The sequence below is a fragment of the Alligator mississippiensis genome, chromosome 13 (assembly GCF_030867095.1).
Source record: "Alligator mississippiensis isolate rAllMis1 chromosome 13, rAllMis1, whole genome shotgun sequence".
NCBI classification, from domain to species: domain Eukaryota; kingdom Metazoa; phylum Chordata; order Crocodylia; family Alligatoridae; genus Alligator; species Alligator mississippiensis.
In genome coordinates, this window is record NC_081836.1 from 12747106 (window position 1) to 12769653 (window position 22548).

A 22548-nucleotide genomic window follows, 5' to 3' on the forward strand; every position below is an offset into this window, starting at 1 on the left:
CAAGTACCAACATCCACTGAGCAGGGAGTCGCTATTTACTTTCATCCGAGCTTTTGTGAACTTGCTAACTGAAAACCTCTGCAGCAAAGACGTTCATGTGGCCTTCAGCCTAGCAAGCTCATTTTTCACCCTGCTCCCAGAGACAGCCTCTGACAAATGCCTGCTCTCCTAGCCCTCAGCATCCCCTAATGAAGCGTTCCAAGCCCATGAGGCCAGCTCCTGGATTACTTTTTTCTTTCTTCCCTCCCCTTCCCCCCCCCACCCAGATTTTTTTCATTACATAAAGCTGACAACCGCAGAGCTGCCCCGTGCTGACACTCTGCTACTCCAAGGAGTTCATGGCCATCCCAGCTTGCTTCACTTTGCTGTTTCTCCTCCCGCAGCCCTGAGCTTGCAGCTTCAGTAACATGATCCTGTCTGGCAGAGGCTAATAGGATCTTTAGCACATTGGAAAGAGGCTTAATGTAAAGTCTACAGGGCTTTTTTTTTTTTAAGAGTTTGCTGTAACTCTAGCACTTCTGCACCAATTTGACAGGAATTGCAGGGCTCATCCAAACTCTCCAGCTGCAACAGTGAGCAGGACCATTGCACGCACACACACACACACACACACACACACACACATGCTCTGCAAGCTGACTGCTTTAGTGCTCCCCTCATTTTTTTTTTAATTAATGGCAGAGATGGATCCAATCGAAGGACTTTGTGCAGCCAGCCCCCAGGGCTCACTCTCAGCTGACAAGGAGAAGAGCCATGGCTATAAATCCATTGTGGGCTTTTTCTGCCTTTTCCCTCTGGTGGCTTTGTTGGCTGCGGTTGGCGATCCCTTTGGAGTTGCTGCTCAGAGAAGTCAGGTAGGCACAGGACCAAATTCTCAAAGACTGGATGTGGGGGATCAGACAGCAGAGCCTGCGGGGCTCTGCCTGTGTGTGTGTGTCTCTGTGTGTTTAGAAAGCTTGTCGTGTCATGTCAGGCCCTAACCCACCTGGAAATGCCTCCGTGGCTGCCTTCTCAAGGTCAGGGTCTGTATGTAGCTAGCGAGTCTCCCCCTCCTTTCCTGGTGCAAAAGGCTCATCCTAGCAAGGGAGATCCTAAGACTAGAGTCAGAGGCTGACTCCAAACTTGAAGGATGTGGCAGATGTTTCCCCCACTGCAGCCAGCAAATGGGAACTTAGCTCAAGTCCTTGGAGTCTTGTCCCATAACATGGTATGTAGGAAAAGCCTCCAGTTTGGGGCCAAGGGATCCCCCCCCCCCGCCTCCTCCCTCCCGTCCCCAATGCAATGTGCCTAGTGCCTAACCCTCCCTCTCTTCCCTGATGCAATGTGTCTAGTGCCTAACTCTGTCCTCTCCCAGCAGAAGCAGCAGAGCTCCCTTCACTGGGAACTCCCCAGACAGGGCTATTGGTGTGGGATGAAATGCACCCCCCCATGCTGTCACCCCCTTCCCCCTGCCAGAGCATGAACAAGTCCTGCACCTACAGGGATGGCTGGCTGCAGTTGCGGTGGCTGCCGTGTGTTTTAGAGGCATCAGTTACTGAGATCTTTCAGAGCAGATACAAACCCAAGGGGAACTAAAGTGAAGCCCTGGGGCTCAGAGAAACTGGTGTTAATTTTGCTGCTTATACAATCATAGAGAAGTAGGACTGGAAGGGGCCATCAGAGGTCATCTAGTCCAAACCCCTGCTTGAAGCAGGATTCGCCCCATCCCAACCACCTCTTACAAGTCCTCATCTAACTTATGCCTGTAGCTACACACTCAACCCTGCTGCAAAACTATGAGGCATATTGCTCAAAGACAGCAAAAGCTCCCTAACCTGCCACAGGTGAAGGCAGGGGATGCTCCAAGGGCTGTTAAAATGCACTTTAAAAAGCCCCCCCCATCTGTACCAATGTCACCGTGGGGTGATATTCCTTCCTTATGTCAAGTCTTGGGAAAGTTCCTCCCTACACGTGTGCCCCCTTCCTCTCTTTGTGCTTAGCATGAGCCTGGCAGTAGCACCCCCTCTTTGCTGCACATGCTTAGTCCTGAATACCACTGCCTTGGTGGGAATAGCGATCTGTGAGTAGGAGCCTTCCCCCAGCCTGTTGCTTGGGCCCTGTCACCTATCTCTTACCTCCCACACCTCCCCTCATCTTCTCCTTTACATCAGGTGCTTACCTTTGCAGTCTAGGCCTCTCGCCACCTGGCCCTGCCCTATGAAATGTTTCTGCCTCAAGAGCAAGAGGCCGGCTCCCGGGTGGCCCATGACACCAACCTTCATTGCCCATGCTTCATAGATTCATAGATTCATTCATAGCTTCATAGATTGTAGAGTCGGAAGGGACCACAATGGATCATCGTGTCCGACCCCCCTGCCCCTGGCAGGAAAGAGGACTGAGGTCAGACGACCCCAGCCAGGTGACTATCTAGCCTCCTCTTGAAGACCTCCAAGCTAGGTGATAACACCACCTCTCTTGGAAGCCCTTTCCAGATCCTGCCCACCCTTACTGTGAAACATTTCTTCCTAATGTCTAACCTAAATTCACTCTCAACTAGTTTACACCCGTTATTCCTAGTCACTCCCTGGGGCGCCTTAGTAAACAGCGCTTCTCCTATTCCCCGTTGACCTCCCCTAATAAATTTATAGGCGGCCACAAGATCTCCCCTCAGCCGTCTCTTGTGAAAGCTGAAGAGATTCAGCTCTCTCAACCTCCCCCCGTAGGGTCTATCACAAACACCACTAATCATGCGAGTGGACCCTCCTCTGGACCCTCTTGAGATTCCCCACATCCCTCTTGAAGTGCAGCGCCCAAAACTGGACACTGTACTCCAACTGCAGCCTGACCAATGCCGCATAGAGGGGGCATCACCTCCTTAGATCTATTAGTCAGACACCTGCTAATGCACGACAAGGTGCGATTGGCCTTGTTGATGGCCTCGTTACACTGCCGGCTCATGTTCATCTGGGAGTCAATTATGACTCCAAGATCCCTCTCTGCCTCCAAGCTGCTGAGAAGGATACTCCCCAACCTATAGGTGTGCTGGGGGTTCCTCCTTCCCAGGTGGAGTACCTTACATTTATCTTTATTAAATTGCATCCCATTTCTCGCTGCCCATTGATCCAACCTGTCCAGGTCAGCCTGAATCTGCTCCCTGCCCTCCGGTGTACTAACTTTGCCCCATAGCTTGGTATCATCAGCGAACTTGGAGAGGGTGCTCTCCACGCCCTCGTCCAAATCGCTGATGAAGATATTGAATAATATCAGCCCAAGGACCGAACCCTGCAGGACCCCACCGCCCACCTCCCTCCATGCTGAGAAGGAACCATCCACCACCACTCTCTGGGTGCGGTCCCTAAGCCAGCTGGCCACCCACCTGACCATGTAGGCATCCACTCCGCAATCTGCTAGCTTCCCAATGAGGATAGGGTGTGAAACTGTGTCGAAGGCCTTCCTAAAGTCCAGGAAGATGACATCAGCCTCGGCTCCCGCGTCCAGGCAGTGTATGACCCTGGTCATAGAAGGCTACAAGGTTTGTCAGGCAGGATCTACCTGTGACAAACCCGTGCTGGTTTCCCCTCAGCATCGTTTCCCCTGCTGGGCCTGAACAAATGTGTTCTTTGATTATTTTCTCTAGCATCTTCCCAGGGATAGAGGTAAGACTGACTGGTCTAAAGTTACCTGGCTCATCCCTTCTTCCTTTCTTGAAAATGGGCACCACACTGGCCTTTCTCCAGTCCTCAGGGACCTGGCTGGAGCACCATGAGTGCTCGAACAGCTGTGCCAGCGGCTCAGCTATGACACTGGCCAATTCTTTCAGCAGCCGTGGATGGAGGTCATCCGGGCCTGCTGACTTGTACCCACCCAGCTCCTCCAGGAGCTCCTTAACTATTTCAGAACTAACCGTAGGCAGACTGGTGCCATGTGGACATCTGTCAATGATTGAGGTGGGGAGACGGGCTTGGTCGGTACTTAAAAATACTGAAGTGAAGAACTCATTGAAGAGCTCTGCTTTTTTCCCCGCGTCAACCACCAACTGTCCTGATTTGTCCTGCAGGGGCCCTATGTTGCGCTGAGCTTTACTTTTGCCCGCTATATACCTGAAGATTCACACCTTCCCAAAAAGGGATTCATGCTTTCCCATTCCTGCCTTCCCAAAAAGGCTTCCCCCTCACTGCAAACCCCTTCAGCCTCCTCCTCACTGCTCTTCTTGGCTGAGATGGTCAGACAGTACATAACAGCAGGAAGGATGGCAGTATGCTGAGGCCAGTGCCCACCAGCCTCATGGGCATGGGCTCAGGCCAGCTCTACCCTATGCCGCGGTGTCAGCAGGACTCGGACACGATCACAATGCTAGCCGAGGAGGCGTCCTGTAGAGGAGGACATGTCCTGGGGGTCTGGCAGGCCACTCTATTGCCCTTTAAGCTCTCAGAGGGGCTTCAAAGGGCCTTGGCATGTCACAAAACTGCTCCTGATTGATGCCAGGGCAAGCAGAGTGTGCAGTAAACAGACCCAGCAGGGAGAAGGCTGACTTGCCTAGCAAGGCAGAGGCAAATCAGATGTGACTGCTGCCCCTGAGAGATCTGTGGGCCAGCAGAAAAGCAAAGCAGCTTACAAATTATTACTCCCTAAAACCCTGCTTCGCATCCTGCCTGAGCCCCAGTGTGTCAAGGGGCTCAGACACTCCTGTGCCCAACCAGCAGACCAGGGGTGCTCATATGCTGGAAAAATGCTCCTTCAAGCTGATGAAACAGCAGGGTGGAAGGGGCAGTACCACTGGCTTCAAGCAGGTCTCAATGAATTCGAAGGGCTCCGGGATGGGGGGAAAGGCAACGACTGAGCCTTCAGTCAAAGCAGGGACCACGCAGGCATAGTGGGCTCACATGTACGTACTAACATAGCACACAGCACTAACGTAGTTATGGTGGGAGGTTGGGGCAAGAAATGGGACAAGAGAATGGACGCTTCTGGAGCAGTGACAGGAAAGGCTAGTGCTAGCAAGCTCCCCAGGGATGTGGCTGAGCCACCTGCAAATGGCCACAGTCTGGTATGAGCCAGGTTTGCAACTGGAGCAAAGGGCTCGCTCCATGCCATGCTGCTAGCCCTTCCTTCCTTAGGCATGGCATCAAGGCCCCCTCAGAGTCTAGCAATTTGAAGTCCCCAGCATTTGTCAATCTGTGGTGTGAAAAGTGCACCACAATCTGCTCGGGTTGCTGCCAGGTGAGGCTAAAACCTGAGCTCAGAGCAAGAGGGAAACACACTCTGCTGCCACCCGACCAGCGCAGCACACCGGGCTGCAGAACAACAGGTCCCGGGGCCGCTGAACACTCGGTGCTAGCTACACCTATTGCATGTCAGTGCTGGCTAGTGGCTAGACCAAGATCTGTCGCCACCACACCCTGGGTGCTGGCCTTGCTCCTAGTACAGCTGTGTGACCATAACAGGTAGGTCTTGCACCTTGCTGTGCCCCCTCCCACACACAGCCAGCCCCAGCCCCAGCCAGGTGCAGCGCAGAGGGCATTTGTACTAGAGCACAAGGAGATGTTTGCCATCTGCACGGGGGGACTCTGAACCTTCAGTCACTGATACTTACTGTTGCCACCCATATGGCTGGTGTCACCCACTGCTTTTGTGCTCCTGGTGCCACAGCCCAGGGCAAATAGGCAGGGTTTCAGCACCACGACAGGGCACAGACTTGGAGAGGGGAGGTTTTGCAGCCCCAGTCCCCTACCACCCTCCACTCCCTGCCACCAAAACTGAAAGGCTTTTGTAGCTTGCTGAGCCAGGCTGCCTGCCTAACCCAATAATGGCAGGGCAGCAGCAAACTGAGGCCTGGCTTGTGCTGTCTGCTTTAAAGAGGCTCCAGCATTTCCAAGGCTCCAATTTATTTTGAAGGCATTTCAGGTCCACAATCCAGTGCCATAACGAGCACTTGCACAATGGGCCGCCTGTGACTCACGCACCCAGAACCTCGCTGCACGCTAGGGCCAGCCTGGTGAGTGCCAGCAGAAGGAAATGAGCTGAGAGCTTTCCAGGCAGGGCTGCAGCAGTCCCTGAGGCTGGAGATTCATGCCCCCTCAGTGATGCTGAGCTCAGATGTGGCCCTCAGAGGCTGCGCTGCACAAAGCAAGGCTGCCTGTGCTGCCCTAGCGCATGCACTGCTGGAATAAAGGCCTGTGGGGCCAAGCACACTGACATGTTGCTGCTTTCCCTTGTTGTCCAGTCTGTGCACATCACCAGAAACTGCTCCCAATAGCCAGCCTGCCCTCTGCACCCTCAGGGTAGGGGGCACATGGGGACAGGGAGGCAGGCAATCACCTGTCCCAACTCAGAGCAAAGTTGCCACTGCCCTTTGGTGGCTGCTTTGCGGTGGTCAGAGCAGAGTGGAGACTCCAGCCCACAGCCTCTCCTCTGCCACCCATGCCCAAGGGCTTTGAGCTGTTTTCAGACACGTGGGAGGTGTATGACTATGCTAGCATGGGGGGGGAGCCCCAGGAGAAGACAGGGCCCAGTGGGCATGTGTTCCCCAAAAGGCCACCTCCAGGCAGGGGCAGGGAGGCTCTGCTGGTGCCATTCATTGCGTCTAAGCAGGAGCAGTTTAGGAGCATTGCAGCTGGGCATTGCTTTATTGTGCTCACACCAGCAGCCCTATCCCTTTGGGAGGGGCACCCAGCACCCCACGAGATGGTGCCAGCTCACAGGAGACCCAAGCCCCAAGTGCCCCAACCCAGGTAGCTTTGGGCAGGCTACACACACCCCATCGCCACATCTGACCTCCTGTTTGTCTTTTAAGGAAGACGCCACATTGCCTCTTTTTGGCGGGTGGAGCTCCCCGGATCTTCCCACCCCAGCTCTCCCACCCCACCCTGCTGTGCGGAGACGACGCTACACCCTCACGCCAGGGCACCTCAAGTGGGACCACTTCAACCTGACATACAAGTAGGCATGTGCTGATGTCATGGGGCTACGCTGTCAGTATGGCCTTGAAGCTTGAAATGCCCTTGATATAGTTGCAGTCTGCTGGGGTTGGGCAGCATGCCAGGGGGTGAGGCCAGGGGGAGTTGGGGGATGAGGCTCTCTCAGAGCAATGGCACATGCAACCCCCTGTGTTACACATTAGCTGCACTGCAGTACCAGGTGCCCACGGTCCATGCTATGGCTCATCAAGCACACGCTCCAGACAGGGCTTGCACTAAGAGGAGCTATACTGCAGGAGATCTGCTGCTTGCTAAAGCTGCTAGGAGTGCCACATTGGTAGTGACTATCCTGCAGATCAGGAGTGGATTCTGGGTTGAAACATCTGGGCAAAAGGTGGAGTCAGGTGTCTGCTCAGTGCAGCATGTGGCAGCTTAGCCTGGGTGGGATTTTTGAAGGGGGCTCCACCTTGGCCTAATGCTCCTGTCAGTGAAGGTGCTGGTACCACTCTCCTGGGTTTCAGCGAGTACAGCACTAAGTGCAAAGTGCTTTTGAAACCCCCCCTACAGACACCCGCTTTTGCATCCAAGCCCAAGGGCTCTGCAGGGAGTTAGAATCACGCAGCGCAGCCCTTTGGAGTCGGGGCTACTTCTGTGCCCATGGCTGTATTGCCTGCGCACGAACGCTGGAGTCCAGCATGCTTCATGGTCTCATGCCATGGGCTGCAGTGTAAACCTCAGATGCAGCTGCATTTCAGTGGCACAAGAGCGATTTAAGCTTCTGGAGGAGGTGAGGCTGGAGAAAGGTCAAAGTGAAAGCACAGTGGTAGCATTTTCTTTTGTGAAATAAGCAGGCTTCTGCCTACACCTGCCTTGACAGCCAAAAGATAAGGGGCCTAAATTATCACTGTGACAAGCTAGTGCTGTTCCTTTGATGTGCTGGCATTGAACCAGATTGTCACAGTACAGCAAGTATGCCCATGGGTAGCCTTCATCCCCCATACACACTTGGTCCCTGCTCAGAGGGCTTCCCCCACAAAAAGCATCCCAGGAGCTGTTTGTGCCTCTTAGGGAAGCTACAGTGCACTAGATAACACCACTTGTTGGCTGGCTCCAACACACAGCAGGCACAGGGCAGGGAGTATGCCTAAGGACACACTCTGGAGCTGGTCCAGAAGTAGCGGGAGCAGCAGGTGCAACCACGCTGTCCTGGTAAACCTCAGGCAATGAACCCAGCAGCCGCTTGTGGTTTGCACTTCCACATTGGCAAGTATCCTTGAGGTAGCTGAAGAAAGGCCCATTGTCCATGCCCTTGGAGAAAGGAGGCTACCCCCTCCGTCCCCTGCTCCCCGACTCCTACTCTCCTGGCAAGCCAGAGGTCACTCCAGGCATGGCACAGCCCTTTTAAATACACAGACACATTTCCCTGCCATACATGTGCACATGTGCATGCACACACACAAGATTGTACAATGAGGGTTGGCCCTGGCAGCAGAGAATGCCTATGGCAGCTTTTGCACTGCATTAGGAAGGGTCTTCTGCTGGGACCGTAAGGGTTTTCTTCCTACCTCAGCCCCCAGCCCCAGCAGGGAGCCCAGCACAGCCCAGCTCTGAAATTGCTGGGAAAGCTTCTAACCCAGTAAGGAAGCATGAGGCTGGGTTTGCTGTAGGAGTGGAGAAGAGGGGGCATTTCTGGCTGTCTGGATCTGTGGGCTTCACAGCAAGCAGCGAGTCCTTCTGACAAAGACACAGAGCAAGGGTGCCTCCTGCATAGCTGGCAGTGGGGCTGAGTGGGCATTTCAGCCTCCAAAGCAGGCACTGTCTGTATACAGCCCAGAGCTGCCCCTGCCTCAGCTCCCTCGTCGCCTCAGCTCCCTCCATCAGCCACACAAGCAAAGCAGCCCCTCGTAACCATCAGGTGTTCCCCCACCCCAGTGCCCGCTTAGACCCCCAAGGAACTCCATCAGAAGTCATCAGCTTCCCCCTGGCTGTGCTGGGACAGAGCGAGACCTACGGCACAATCCAGAAACAATTGGGTTTGATGAGAACACGTCCGTGCCAGGGACCAGCTCCCGCTTCAGCTACTTGTGAGGCTGCACTGGCATCAGCCTTCGCTGCTCTAAGCCAGCTCCAGCCCAGAAAAGTTCCCACAGGACAAGCAGCAGCCCTGCTGGCTGGCTTGCCCTTGAGTGACTATACCTCTGACTGGGGACCAGTGTCTGAAAGCCCTCTATGCAGAAAAGCCCTTAATCCAGGGGTGGCCAACCTGCAGCATGCATGCCATGAGTGGCATGAGTAGCCTCTGTGTATGGCACACAGCAAGTCAGGAAGAGACAGGCAGCACAGTGGCAGAAGGGGTACAAAGCAGAAAGCAGAGCAGCAGCTTGGGCAGGGAGCAGAAAGCAGATCAGTAGCTCAGGCAGAGAGCAAAGGGCAAGAAGCAGAAAGCAGAGCAGCAGATTGGGGAGGGGGATGGAGGCACTTGGTGAGGGTGCAGAGCTAATTTGTGGCACATCTGCCAAAAAAAGTTACCCCGCTGCTTTGGTCCATCTCCAGATAATGTGGCTTCTTGCAGGAGCGGCAATTTCTTTATGTGATAAATAAGCCCTTCGCTTCAGGCTTGCCAGGTTTTTTTACCACTGCATTAGTGGGATACTATCCTGAACCATCTATGGTGTGTGTTTGCAGAAATTACTTCATCTACTACTGAAAGCAGCTGTTTCTGGGGTGGGACATGAGCGTCTGAACAACAGTGCAGCACCACAGGGAGAAAACAAAGCATGCTTATCCAATAGACCTTGTACTAGGGGTTTTAAGGACAGAGAATCCAGTACCACCTAATGGGATATGAGTGAGGATGCTGGTAGTACATAGGGCACTGCAGGGAACCCACCAGATCCTGGTGATCACCCTCCTAACCCATAGCAAGCCTGCTCTAAGCCTGTGCAAACCTCTGTGCAAGGCTTGTGGGTGAGGCTTGCAACCCATAGCAAAGTCCCTGGAAAATTCAGGACTGAGTCCTCTGCAGGCAACCACCTTAGGGACCATCTAGCGGGCAGCACCGGCTGGCCTGGGCACACACTAACATTGCACCGTGTTTCTCCAGAATCCTGTCCTTCCCCCGCAACCTCATCAACAGGAGTGACACACGCAAGGGGCTGGCGGCTGCTTTCCGCATGTGGAGCGAGGTCTCTCCGTTCAGCTTCAAGGAGGTGTCACCGCACGCAGCCAGCGACCTGAAGATAGGTATGGCACTGAGATCCCCCATGGCCCTATGCTGAAGGAGCACCCTGGCACGGGCTGGCTAAGGCAGAGGGCCGACTGGCACATCTCAACACCTGGTTGTGGAGCTTCCAGGGATCGTTCCTGGTATAGCAGAGACTGATCCACACCCCATGGCTGGTGCTGCAGGTGTCCCAGGCTCACTCGGCACCTGGCCTGCCCCTAGGAGAGGGTCTACAGTGTAGAGCCAGCAAGGGAAAGGGTGATGGTACCTAGCACTTCCCTGCTGGGAGCTCCCACTGCACACAAGCAGTCTCTAGCCCCTGGTCAACATGTGTTATAGCTCTAGGGCTGTCCTAGCAGGAGGAAGAGCTCTGCAGTAGCCCCTTCCTGTGGGCAGCTCCTCATGCCCTGCCTTGTTAATCCTTGCTCTTCCCATGTGTTGGTATCACGCCTGGCCGCATAGCCCCTGCACGATGCCCGCCCTCATGCTGAGGAGGCTTCTCCTCCTCGCTCTTCACACCATTCTGTAAAGCCTCGCTGTACCATGTCCCTTCCCCACCTTCTCAGCAGCCTTGCCAGGTGCCTTGATGGTGCACTTGGCCCTGGACAAACTCAGGCAACTTTTAATCCTGGGTCATCTGGTTAGTCTTCACTCTAGCTGCAATTCCTCCAGGGATTTGAGGAGAGCTCAACATTTCCTGTGCAGACTGTGGTGTTTGCAAGGTAACCAGCAAAGTTACCATTGCTTCACAACATTGTGTGACAACCCACAAGCACATACTCTGCTTTCCTATGGCCTGGCCTGGCAGAAAAGAACATGTTGCCACATCTGAGGTCCCTGTGAACACCTTATTAAGAGGCATCCTGCTACCTGGGGCATGGTTACTACAGAACCAGGAACAAATCACTGAGCCTCTCAGCATCATTACTAATTAGATTTAAAATAGGGCTAATACTTAGCTGTCAGAGGTGTCTATAAAGAGCTTTGAGCCCTGCGCATAGAAGGTGTTTGCAGGTGAGAAACAAAAGCACCGGTCTAAGTAGAGGAAGCTCAGCTTAGCATTTGATGACCTGGGTTCTAATGTCAGGGCTTTGCATATGGCCGTAGCACATCTCAGCCTCAACTTGCAAGCATTTTACAAGTGAGAAACGTACTGTTCTTTCCCAGTTCACAGATTGGGAAATCAAGGCACAGGGAGAGGAGGTGACCTTGCCTCTAAAGCAATGGCCGAGTCAGCAGAGACCAGCCCCACCGAGTATCAATCCCACCTCCTACCCACCCAGATCTGTCATCCTTCTCCCAGCCCTCCAGAGAGTAGTGAACAAAGCTGTCAAGAATGGAGGAGGATGTGGAGGGTCTATGGAGTTGAAAAGCAAGCACAATGATCATCCGACATGCACTGGATGGCCTAAGCTCTTTGCTGGGTTGCAGGAGGGTGATTTTTGACTGGGGTGGGTTAGATTTTTGTAGGCCTACTAAGTGCTTCAAAAAACCTGAAAGCAGGAGGCCGAACTGATGCTCTGGGACAAGTCAGTGGTTTCGGACAGTGAAGACAGAACGTAGGTGGCACGTCAGGCTCTGGGTGCTGAGGCCATGCAGTGGTTAGGGGTTAGCATCTGATCACATCCCTGCATCAATTTTTAAATCAAGCAGGAGTTTCCCCATGCCCTTGTAAGATCAAGTTTTTGCTCAATGTTGTGAACCACAGGTCTTTCCTGACAGGCAGCTTAACTTGTTTCCTTTGGACAGCTCTCAATCCAAGGTCACCACAAATACTTCTCCACCGGACACAGTTCATTTTATTCATCCCTTATTTTTTTTGCATTTCTTCTCCCATATCGGTAGGATGGCAAATGTACAGGTTGTAGACTAAATCCCTTGGGAACAGGCACTGCGGTTAGTACCCAGCTTATGTGCATCTGTGTTCTGGATTTTCTGACTCACCTCGCTTTATGCACCATCGTTCACAGGTTTCTACTCCATCAATCATACCGACTGCCTGCAGTCACTCATCCATCACTGCTTTGACGGGACCACAGGAGAGCTTGCCCACGCCTTCTTCCCACCTAACGGAGAAATCCATTTTGATGACCATGAATACTGGATATTAGGAAACACACGGTTCAGCTGGAAAAAGGGTAACTACAGGGGCCCAGAGCAGGTGTAATGCTTGCAAGAAGTTTGTGCTTTCCTCGGTGATGCTAATTACCCTTTAAAAAGGCACAAGGTTCATGGGCACATATTCTAAAGGGATCTAGTGGTAGGGATAGGGGCCCCATCATGGAAGTGACTCCAGATCCAAACTTCCTCCTAATCCAGGTGGGGTTTAATGTAGATGTTGGTATTATGGAGGTGCAATCTGTGCCTTAAGCCCATAGAAATCATTTGCTTCTAACCAGTCCAATACTACATTTGACGGCACAACCTTCTGATGCAATCAGACACGCATCAAATATATTTCTATGATGGCTCATCCTGTTCATTCAAGCCTTCAGAGGATGCTGCTGACTACAGTCTATTTTCCCCCATGCATAGAAGGCACTGGTGAACCTGCTGCCAGCTAGATTACTTTGACAGGCACTGGCCCAGCAGGACAACAGTAGGGGTAAGGAGAGGCACTGCTGACTTTGTGAAGCTAGGAGGGGATGGGATTCAGACAATTCCTGCTTTATCCAAGTTTTACTTCTGTAAGGAGAAAAACCTACCGCTTTCACCATGCCAAGGGTCTGCCTCTGTTCTGACAGCCCTGGTCCCATAAGGTGAGAAAGACTTGGCCCTATACTTTAATGCAGAGGCAGATTTTCTTTCGCCCCACATTGAGGTGCAAAAGAAGAGTTTTCTGCATTCTCCGAAGTTGCTGATATTGCCGTCAGGAGCCTGCTTTCCAGCTGTGGAATATTCCAGGGCTGGTGGCAGTTCCAGCTGCTTCTGAGTAACTCAGTGGGCTCCAACCAGTCTAAATGATTGGGACTGGCTTGGGCCCAAGCAGCTGCATTATCTCTGGGAGAGGCCACATTACGGTGCTCTGGTTTCTTGGCATGGCTATTTACATTTTTGTTGTCCTCTGCAACAGGCTTTCCAGCATGGATGGTCATTTTCAAGCTTGTGGGCACCTAAAAATGTCTTTGTTAATGGTGGGGGTTTTTTTCAAAAAAGTAATGTCTAAACTGACACTAAATTGCAAGCAGATGGCCCCTGGCTAAGGAGCAAACTCAGCACAGTTCAAAAAGCAAGCTCAATAGATCTTTGAAGTTCGGCTTTTTTGCCTTTTGACCAAAAAAGGGTGGGGATAGAGGAAAGCCTCAGCTGTGGATCTCACTTCTTTAATCTGTGTGTGTGGAAGATGCAAGGTTTATACATATATTACATACATGTGCATGGGTGCAGACCTATATGCCAACATTTCTAAAGTGATGAGTGATTTGGGGTATGCAACTGCAGACAGCTTATAAGGGACCCATCGGCCATGAAAGAGATACTCTGATGTTCCTGAGAATCAGGCCCTGTGAAGGTGCCATTGGGACTGGAACCTGGATCACTAGTCACTTTTGCAGAGACTGAACACGCATTTGCCCTTTCATAGAAATGAAAATAGCTAGTTTGCTTCTCTGCATTATGCCATATTGCTAGGAATAACTGCACAGGCAAGGTGGGAATTTGCTTTTTGCTACAAGGGGCAGCTGCATGCAGGGAAGATTTACTGGGCTGTGAAATAATTGTTAAAGGAAAGCTAGGAACCCTAGCACCAGCAGCATCTCTGACTGAACAAAGCGCTAGAAATTATTCTGTAGCAGCAGGAGGAAAGACAAGGGCTTCATCTGCACCTAGGCAGATGCATGACCTGTAAGAGTGCATAGCCTGCTCATTAGGTGAACTTCTGTCCTTGTCCCTGCAGGGCTATTTCAAACACATTTACATTTACCTTCCCAGGACAAGGATTGTTGGTTTCTGTAAACTTTTATTTTAACCTACTGTAATATGCTACATATGCTTACAGCTCTCTAGAAACCACAAACTGTATAAGTATGTGCTTTCTAATGCCTCAGCTCAGACATCAGGATTGTGAAACCAGTAGAAGAAAAGAAAACTTAGCTGTAATCTAGAAGGACTTGGAAGAACTCGCCTTGCCTCTGAAAACAAAGAGATAAAAGCTAGATGCGGGGGACTGGACCCAAACCTCTGAGGGACTAATAGCAGGAAAGACCGGCCTTAAAGAAAGGTTAGCAATATATGCCCCGAGAAAGCAAGAAAGACTGCTTATTTCATATCATCCACTAACATAGTTGTATCTGGAAAAAAAAACTCCCAGCCAAACCCTGAATTAAATGCTAAATACATTCCAGGGCTCAGTGTGATAACGATAATGAAAATCAGACCTCCAGTTTTCGCGGCTGTTTGCTAATACTTACGCCAGCAGACTGTAGACCTATCCACTGGTGATTTATGTCACTAGCTTTTGTTTTTCTGAAAACAGCTACTGAGCTCAGCCTGGAGAGTTTGCCAGGGATAGAAGAGGCAAGTATTTATCAAGAAGTTGGTCTAAATCAAAGAGACACCAACAGGGTGACAAGAAGTGTCCCAATACTTGACTCAGACATTGAAATGGAAGTGAAAATCCTAGGTGTTAGTTAATAACATTACACTAGATAGCAGTTATACTCCTTCAACAGCGCTTTGAGACACGGCCAGAAAAAGGATGCTTTCATGCCAGGGACTCCCATTGAATTTCATAGACATTAGGGGCTAGAAGGGAGATCATCGAGTCCAGCCCCCTGCCATAGGCAAGAAGTCAGCTGGGATCGAGTGACCCCAGCAAGAAATATGTCCACTTGTTTTTTGAATGAGTCCAGAGTAGATGCTTGCACCACCTCTGCGGGGGAGTTTGTTCCAGACCCTGGACACTCGCACTGTAAAGGACTTTAAAATTTATCAGTCAGTGAAGCAAATTCACAAACTAGACTCTCTTTGCACAAGAGCTGCCCTAGCTCAACAGCAAACGGTTGGGCTTCACGCAGCAATTGTTGCCCAAGATCCCCTGGCCTGTCTTTACACAAGAGTCATGCTCCTTTTGAGTCATCGTCCTGTTTAAAATCCCTCTCTGCTCCTAACAGTCTCTAAACTGCTATCAAGAAGCTGCAGTTCAGCTCTACAGTTTGAGGGACTGTAAAACTGCAGCAAGACAAAAATCACAAGTTGTTCTCAAGTGTAGGTAGGGCCTGTATAAGCCAAGCTGTTTTCTGTGAGCAAGTGCTGCTTGATGAGCAAAGTCTTCCAACTAATGGCCTTGTCCTAAATGGTAGGCCTGTGCGGATGGTCCTTTCCCAGTCACAGGGCAATGCTGTGGGACTCAAATAGCTGAAAGCTGCCAGGAAACATAGGCTTTGTCATGCTGGGTCTCTGCCCCAATTTCAGACATAAATGTGCCTACATCAGTGTCGATTCAAAACTGCTATCTGACCCAATGCTTGAAGTCGGGAAGAAATCTGCTCGCACCGCCATCAGGTTTGCTCACCTGGACCAGCACAGCTACATGGGAGCTCAGACTGGTGTAGATGCCTGGGATAGACCCCTCCATTCCTAGCAGTTGCTCTCTGATCTCCAAACACTTCCCATCTGGCCCAAGCTTGCTGTTGGACAGGCAGGTGAGCAAGCAGACCCTCGGTGTACAACTACTGTCACTGCTGTTTTCCCTGCCAGGTGTGTGGCTTACAGATCTGGTACATGTTGCAGCTCATGAGATCAGACATGCCCTGGGGCTCATGCACTCCCTCAACGCAGATGCCCTGATGCACCTCAATGCTACTTTGACTGGGAAAAAGACCATCTCCCAGGATGAAATCTGGGGGATGCACAGGCTCTACGGTGAGTGAGGAGAGTCAGTTCCCCATTGTGGCACTCTGGACTGCTGGGTCAGGAGACGCTAGCCCGTGTCTGCCACGCTCAGCGCTGCATGGGAAGGGACTAGGACAGGCCAACAGGAAGGCAGAAACTGCATGCCTGTCACTCCCTTTCTTGAGGATCCTGGGGAGGGAAGGGGGACAAGGTGTATTAGAGCAATGGATTGAGACAAAACCAACCTGGAGCAGCGGGGAGCTGTGGGCACTGGGCCTCCAGAACTGCACAGACCCCTCAGCCAAGCCAGCACTCGGCACATGGCTGTAAAGGGAGTCAATACTCAGCTGGTGCAAGCTGTTGCTGCTCCCTTGATGTCAGCTGAGGCTCTGATCAGCACTTGCTGCACTGTTAATACAAAAACCCAGCCCCTTTCAGACTCCTGCCCTGGCCCCTAACCTTACAGTACAGAATGACATCTCCAGCTTTGACAGTAGAGCCCAATGTCACTCTTGACCTAGCACTTTCACTCCAGGAGCAGCTGGTGCCTGTCCCTTTAACACCATGTCCCCTTCTACCCCAAGGCTGCAAGGACAGACTATTTGTGTGTCCCGCGTGGGCCAGAAAAGGTTTCTGCAAGACCCGTCAGAAGATGATGAAGAAGCACTGTCCATCCAGCTGTGATTTCTGCTATGGTATCATGCTCCTCTCCCAGGACGGGGTGGGGAAGAGGGACGGGGGATGGACAGGGAAGCTATGTCGAATAGCTTTAACAAATCTAGATAGGAATTAACAGGGCTCCATGGCAGACCTAAGAACTCAACTGCTAGTCAGCACCCTGCCAAGATCAAGTACCAGGAAAGGGACCAGACTCCATGGACCTCCGGGCCCATTTCCCAGAGTCTGGGAAAGCCTGTTGTCCTGGTCCAGCTTCTAAAACCTCAGTAATTAGTACTCTCACTTTGAAACTGCTTCATTCTTGGGTACAATCCAGAAATGCCATAGGGTACAGTCAGGGGGAGGTGGGTGACAGTATCACCTACTCAATGATGGGGCAAAAGGAGGGGAAGATGTAGCAGAGTGGGTCTTTGTTTAAACTGTACTGTCCCCCTTCAGCCTCCTGGCTGCACGCTCAGCAGGTGAGCTAGACTCACCTTTGTGCTGTCTAACTTCCACCAGCTCCATATTTCACTTGTTCTTTTCAAAACCTGCAGCCTGAGAACCACTTTGTAAAGCAAATTCCAGTCTATGTCCTGCCGATCTGAGAAAAGGAGAGGAGTAAGCTCGTTAACTGCAGGCTTACTCCCTCAGCTTGGAGGAGTCGATGCCAAAGGACTAGCACAGCATCAAGGCGCACTGAATTGCATTATGTTAACAGTATCTATTTCAGAATATACTAAAACAGCAATACCATGCGTGTTAACCTGGACTACTGGGGGAAAAAGTGCACTCAGGTTGTTTAGATGCCAAGTATTAAGATCACAGCTGGGCTCTTACCATACCTAAGACATTCACGTGCCTTCAAACAACACTTCAGTGAAAACCATTTAATTTTACACCACTATTTTGCCTCTGGCGATTCTCACCTGAATCCAGAAGCTAAGGATTTAAAATGAAATAAGCAGCAACTATCATAAGACCTGCAATAAAAGTCACAAGAGCCATGCTGCTTTTACCTTGGACCACTCAAATACAGTGAGGCGGGAATGCAGAGAGGAAAAAACCTGAAAAGACAGCACAGCTCCTTAGAAACACTGGGATTTCAAGGTTTTACAACTGGGTAAGCTGACTTGACCTATTTTCTCTCTCACTGGACAGAATTCCCTTTCCCAACAGTAGCTGCAACTCCTCCTCCACCCAGAACCAAAACCAAGATTGTTCCTGAAGGCAGAAATGTCACCTTCCGATGCGGACAAAAGATTATTCATAAAAAAGGCAAAGTGTAGTAAGTGCCCTTTACCTACTCCAAACTTTGCAAAACTTTGCATTTGCATGTACAAACTCTTCAGCAGTTGCCTGGTCGGTTCACTGCCTTCCTCTCCCATCACTTGATATCATCTCCTTTGGGGTTCCTGGATCACGCGCCCCACCAGATTCATCATCTTGGCTTTAGCTATGGCTGCCTTCTCCTTTTGTTACTTCTGGTTTTGGGCCTTACAATTATTCTATGAAACGTATTCTTATATCAAGAAACACACATGGGATAACGTCTCCCAAATCCTGTGGCCCATATTCTATGAGAAACGATGATTTCTGACCTTAAATCTATCCATCAAATTAATACCATCTGAATTATTTCCCTGGTTGTTGCAGTGGGTAGTCCCCAAGATGACTACCTGCCAAAGATGAAAGAAACAACGTCTATTTTTCAATCTGTTACCTTGGGCACAGGGCAGCCTGCTGCATGCAATCAATTTTTCCCCTACTGTGGGCCTGGATCTTTGTCATGACCATGGGAGAGAGGGAAAATATCCCAAGACCCACACTCTTCGCATGCAGAAGCTTTTGACATCTTTACCCTAGCTGTTGAGTTGACCGTGCTGCTTTAAACCTGGCATGTTCTTGCTGTTGTGATACACTTACCCAATGCAAAGCTTACTTGTGTAGATGAACCCCATAATGCACCAAGAATTATGCAGTATACTTCACTAATTTATCTTATTTTTTTCCCCCTTAAAACAGCTGGTATAAAGACAAGGAGCTTCTGGAGTACTCTTATCCAGGTTACTTATCCTTAAATGATGATCATATGAGCATTATTGCCAATGCAATCAATGAAGGGATCTACACCTGCATAGTAAAGAAAAAGGAAAGGATCTTGACTACCTACTCCTGGAGAATCAGGGTTAAGCAATAATGAGGACTTTGGTTACTGCTAGTTCTGTTCCAAATGAAAATCTCATCCTCTTTGGCACTGTACACCTGACCTTCTGCAGTGCAACTGAACCAGTCAATCAGCTGCTACCATCACTGGGGCAAGACAAACGGATCTGGGACTTGGTATTGGAAAAAAATACCCTCTGGAAGGAGTGTAAACAGAAAGAATTTATCGAGTGCCAGCTTGATGACAAAACTTGAGCAGTCAGACCTGGCGCCCACATGCCTCGTCAGTGTGGATTACTGCAAAACCACCAACCAAACCTTCGCTGACAACAGATCAGCAGCCTGATGCTCAAGTGTGGCAATACTCATACATGTTTTGGAAACAAAGGGACTGATTTATGCTCCAGTGGGTGTCCTGATGTCAAGCAACTTCCCTTTGTATTAAAACTGCTCACCACAATCCCAGCCAGAGGCATTAGAGGGGGTTTTAACAGACAGATCCTTGGCTGCTTTTTCCATATGTGTGTGTCATGTCAATGCTGGAGTAGCAAGAGAAGCAAGATCGGGTTCAAGAACAGCTTTTCCTAATAACTCATTCTCATGACTCCAAGTATTAAATGACTAATGCAGCCAGGCTGCCCATTTTTTGCTCCTCTAAATTTCCCCATACTTTACATTTGTTCCTCAGATGCCATTTCCCTCCAGCTGCAGCTTCCATCCTTTTATCAGATAACTTGTCCCCCACAAACTTTGTCAACAAGTCACGGGCATACTTCCCTAGTATTTTGCCTAGATCGAGTGATTGAGTGAAGTCCCTCAAAAAAAAAGTCATACCAGGGAAAGAAGGGGGCAGTATTACTCATGGGCAAAACCAATTTTCCTTTATTGCATGCATCACTTGAACTTCTTCAAGTTTGGGAGTTTAGAGTATGGACTTGATTGTCACGTGACAATCTCAGCCTCACTCCATCTGTTTGGACAGGAACTAAGCTACTCCAGCACTAGCCAAAGGTCTGGCTCAAAAAGCAAGCCCTGTCAGGACCATTGCTCCCTCTGCCTACAGCAAGCCCCAGGAACCCTTCTTATGCCATTGCAATACACAGCACAGCTGGTTTAGGGAGAACAGAGAGTGTTCCTACAGGCAAACTAATCCTTTGTAGAATCAAGAGTTAGAAAAGACCTGTGGGGTCATGCCGTCCATCACTTCTGCCAGTGCAGGGTTTGGCCACTGCAACAACCTTGTCTGGTCCAGCGTGAACGGACTCAAGAATTGGACTTTCCATCCACTGCCCTTGGCCATTCCAACGTCAAATAGATCTTGCGTTAAAACATTTTTCCCCAGATATGCAGCCTAAATTTTCCTGTGTTCAGTTTCACTGTTTTGTATCTACTCCTCCCCCCTTCACCTCTGAGATGCTGCCAGATCTTCCTCACTCTTCATGCTCTACAGACTGGAAAAGGACTCCACACACCTTGGCAACATCCAAATGAGGACTTCAGCAGTACAGGAATATCCAAATGCTGCTATGATCAAGGTATCCCACAGGCTCTCTCAGCAAAGCTGTGCTTTGTCCTGGGAGAGCAAAACTACTTACAAGAGAAACAAGTTTTCCAGTATAAGCAGTGTTCCTGTTGTGATTGTGATTGCTCACAGCTGGCTCAGGCTCCAGGCAGGTCCCTGCCAGCCACCACCGAGCCCAGGCTGCTCGCAGCAGGTGGCAGGGAGGCTGCAAGCTGCTGCACCGAGGTCTGGCCCAGCTTTTTGCTGGCGGTGGGTGCACATGCACTTCTGGGTGGACAGCGGGGAGCGGGCTGGGGCTGCACTGCCACAACAAGGACTGTGCCCCTCACAGCCCCCCCACTCTCTGCCCCTGGTACGCCAACATCTCACCAGTCACGGCTGGGGTGTTTTTGACATTCTGCCCCCAAAAAATGTTGCTGACCCATCTTAATCTTTCTCAAGTCAGTTCCATCCCTTTTTTCTTCTCTACGCTCTCAAAGGTTGATGGCGAGGGCCATCAGCTACATCAGCCAAGTGCCGCAACACTTGTATCTTCAACCCACACTGAGATTTACACTTAAAGCAGAACTGCAAGTCCCTCATCTCACTCCTCTCTTCTCCATTATTATACATTGGGGATCTAGAAATGGTGCAAGCTGGCTCCCACCATGCATGTTGTCTATCACCACCTTGAGCAGCTGGCTGGGCATTGCTGTTTTCCCAGCAGCTGCTCACTGCCCACGTGGTTTTCATTTAAATTTTCTGAAGACCCCTTAAGGTCCAGTTTGACCTGGGTCAACCTCCCTTCTTCTTCCTTGTCCATATTTTAGATGGCTCCAGCTCCATTTCTCTCTCTGCCTGCCCTCACTGGTGTCTGTGATACCTCCCAAGATAAAAAGAATCATGCTTTCATTTAATATACGAGATGGTTCAGCCTCTTTTTCTTGATTATGAATAAAGGTAATAAACAAAACACTGCTCCCTGACTGAAATGCATTCTTCTGCTACAAGCCATGGCTAAAGAACAAGGGAGCCAACTGAATTAGGAGGGTGAACGATGTGGTATAAGGCAGCCAGGGAGCAAGTGAATGCATGTGCTTGCAACTCTCTCAGACCACCCTGTTGTGGAGTTCAGGAAAGACAATAATGTCATCCAGGATTTGAGGGTGTTTATACGCATACTGTAGGACTGGGGGAGAAGAGAAGCGTGTTAGAGCAGCTCTGACAGCCGCTCTGATTGAAGTGCTCAAAGCATCTCACGCATCAGTGTCTCCGCACTGAAAAGTGGCAGAGGGGGCGTTTCAACGAAAGCTCAAACAAGCTTTACTTAAAGCACCCCCCACCGCCATTTTTCAGCACAGGGACACTGATGCACGAGATGCCGGAGTCTTCTGGAGCGCAGTAATTACAACGCTGCAGCAGACTCAACTAATCAAGTCTGCTCCAATGTGCCGCAATTACAGTGCGGCACAGCAGCTTCGCTGCACGTGTACATGCACCCCAAAGGAGTAGTCTACCCAAACTCAGCAGTTAAACATGTGGCAAGCAATTCAATGACACTCAAGAACTCACCCTCAAGTCAAAACTGAGAAGAGGCCAGTGGCCAAGGTGACACAGGAGGCAGAGAAGCAGGGGGTAGGACTGATAGATCTTTACTTCTCATCCCTGCCACACTCCCCCTGACACCTTGGTCACCACTCGGAGGATGGTGGATAAGGAACCGCAGAAGTGGCTCCACGGTTGAAGACGGGGGCATCCGCATAATAGTAAACCATCAGCCCTGTTGTTAGCCTGCCCAGGGCTTAACACAAAACCTGTGTCTGAATCACAATATTAACCTCAAAATCACTAGTTCTGTAGTTAAAGAGAAGCTTCTGAGAAAAGCTGCTTTTGATATCCAGATCAAATGAAAAGGATTTCGATTTGATCTGAATATCAAACAAGACCTGCATTTCTAAAAGCCAGCAAGTAAAATGTTAAATATTTCAGGTCTCCTTTGAACTATGAAAAAAAGTCCAACCCAATTTCCTGCCACGCTGCATGCCTTGGGGATTATCTGTTTCCTACTGCCTGATTTTGATGTTGAGAACACGTCACCAAGGTGGTAATACATTCGTATATGGAGCAGAGTTAAACTTCACATCTAACATTATGTTTTAATTACTCTCACAAGAATACATTTTTAACAGTTAATAGCACTGCCAAAATGCTATCGTGGCCTTTTATACTGCATGTGTTATGTGTGGTGGTGTGCATTTGAAAACTTGAGTTCA

The 22548-nt window shown here is 50.3% G+C and overlaps 1 protein-coding gene across 2 annotated transcripts; it reads left to right on the forward strand.

The window, feature by feature from the left end:
* Positions 1–304: 304 nt before the first annotated feature.
* MMP23B (matrix metallopeptidase 23B) lies at positions 305–21253 on the forward strand. Of its 2 annotated transcripts, XM_006259289.4 has the most exons (8): positions 305–854; positions 6773–6918; positions 10000–10139; positions 12090–12257; positions 15817–15981; positions 16536–16646; positions 17770–17896; positions 18634–21253. In XM_006259289.4, the coding sequence occupies exons 1-8, from the start codon at positions 675–677 to the stop codon at positions 18806–18808; spliced, it is 1212 nt and encodes a 403-aa protein (XP_006259351.3). In that variant the 5' UTR covers positions 305–674; the 3' UTR covers positions 18809–21253. The 2 variants fall into 2 exon arrangements, with proteins under 2 accessions (XP_006259351.3, XP_019349488.2); XM_019493943.2 differs by lacking the exon at positions 6773–6918 and having other exon boundaries at positions 306–854.
* Positions 21254–22548: the final 1295 nt, after the last annotated feature.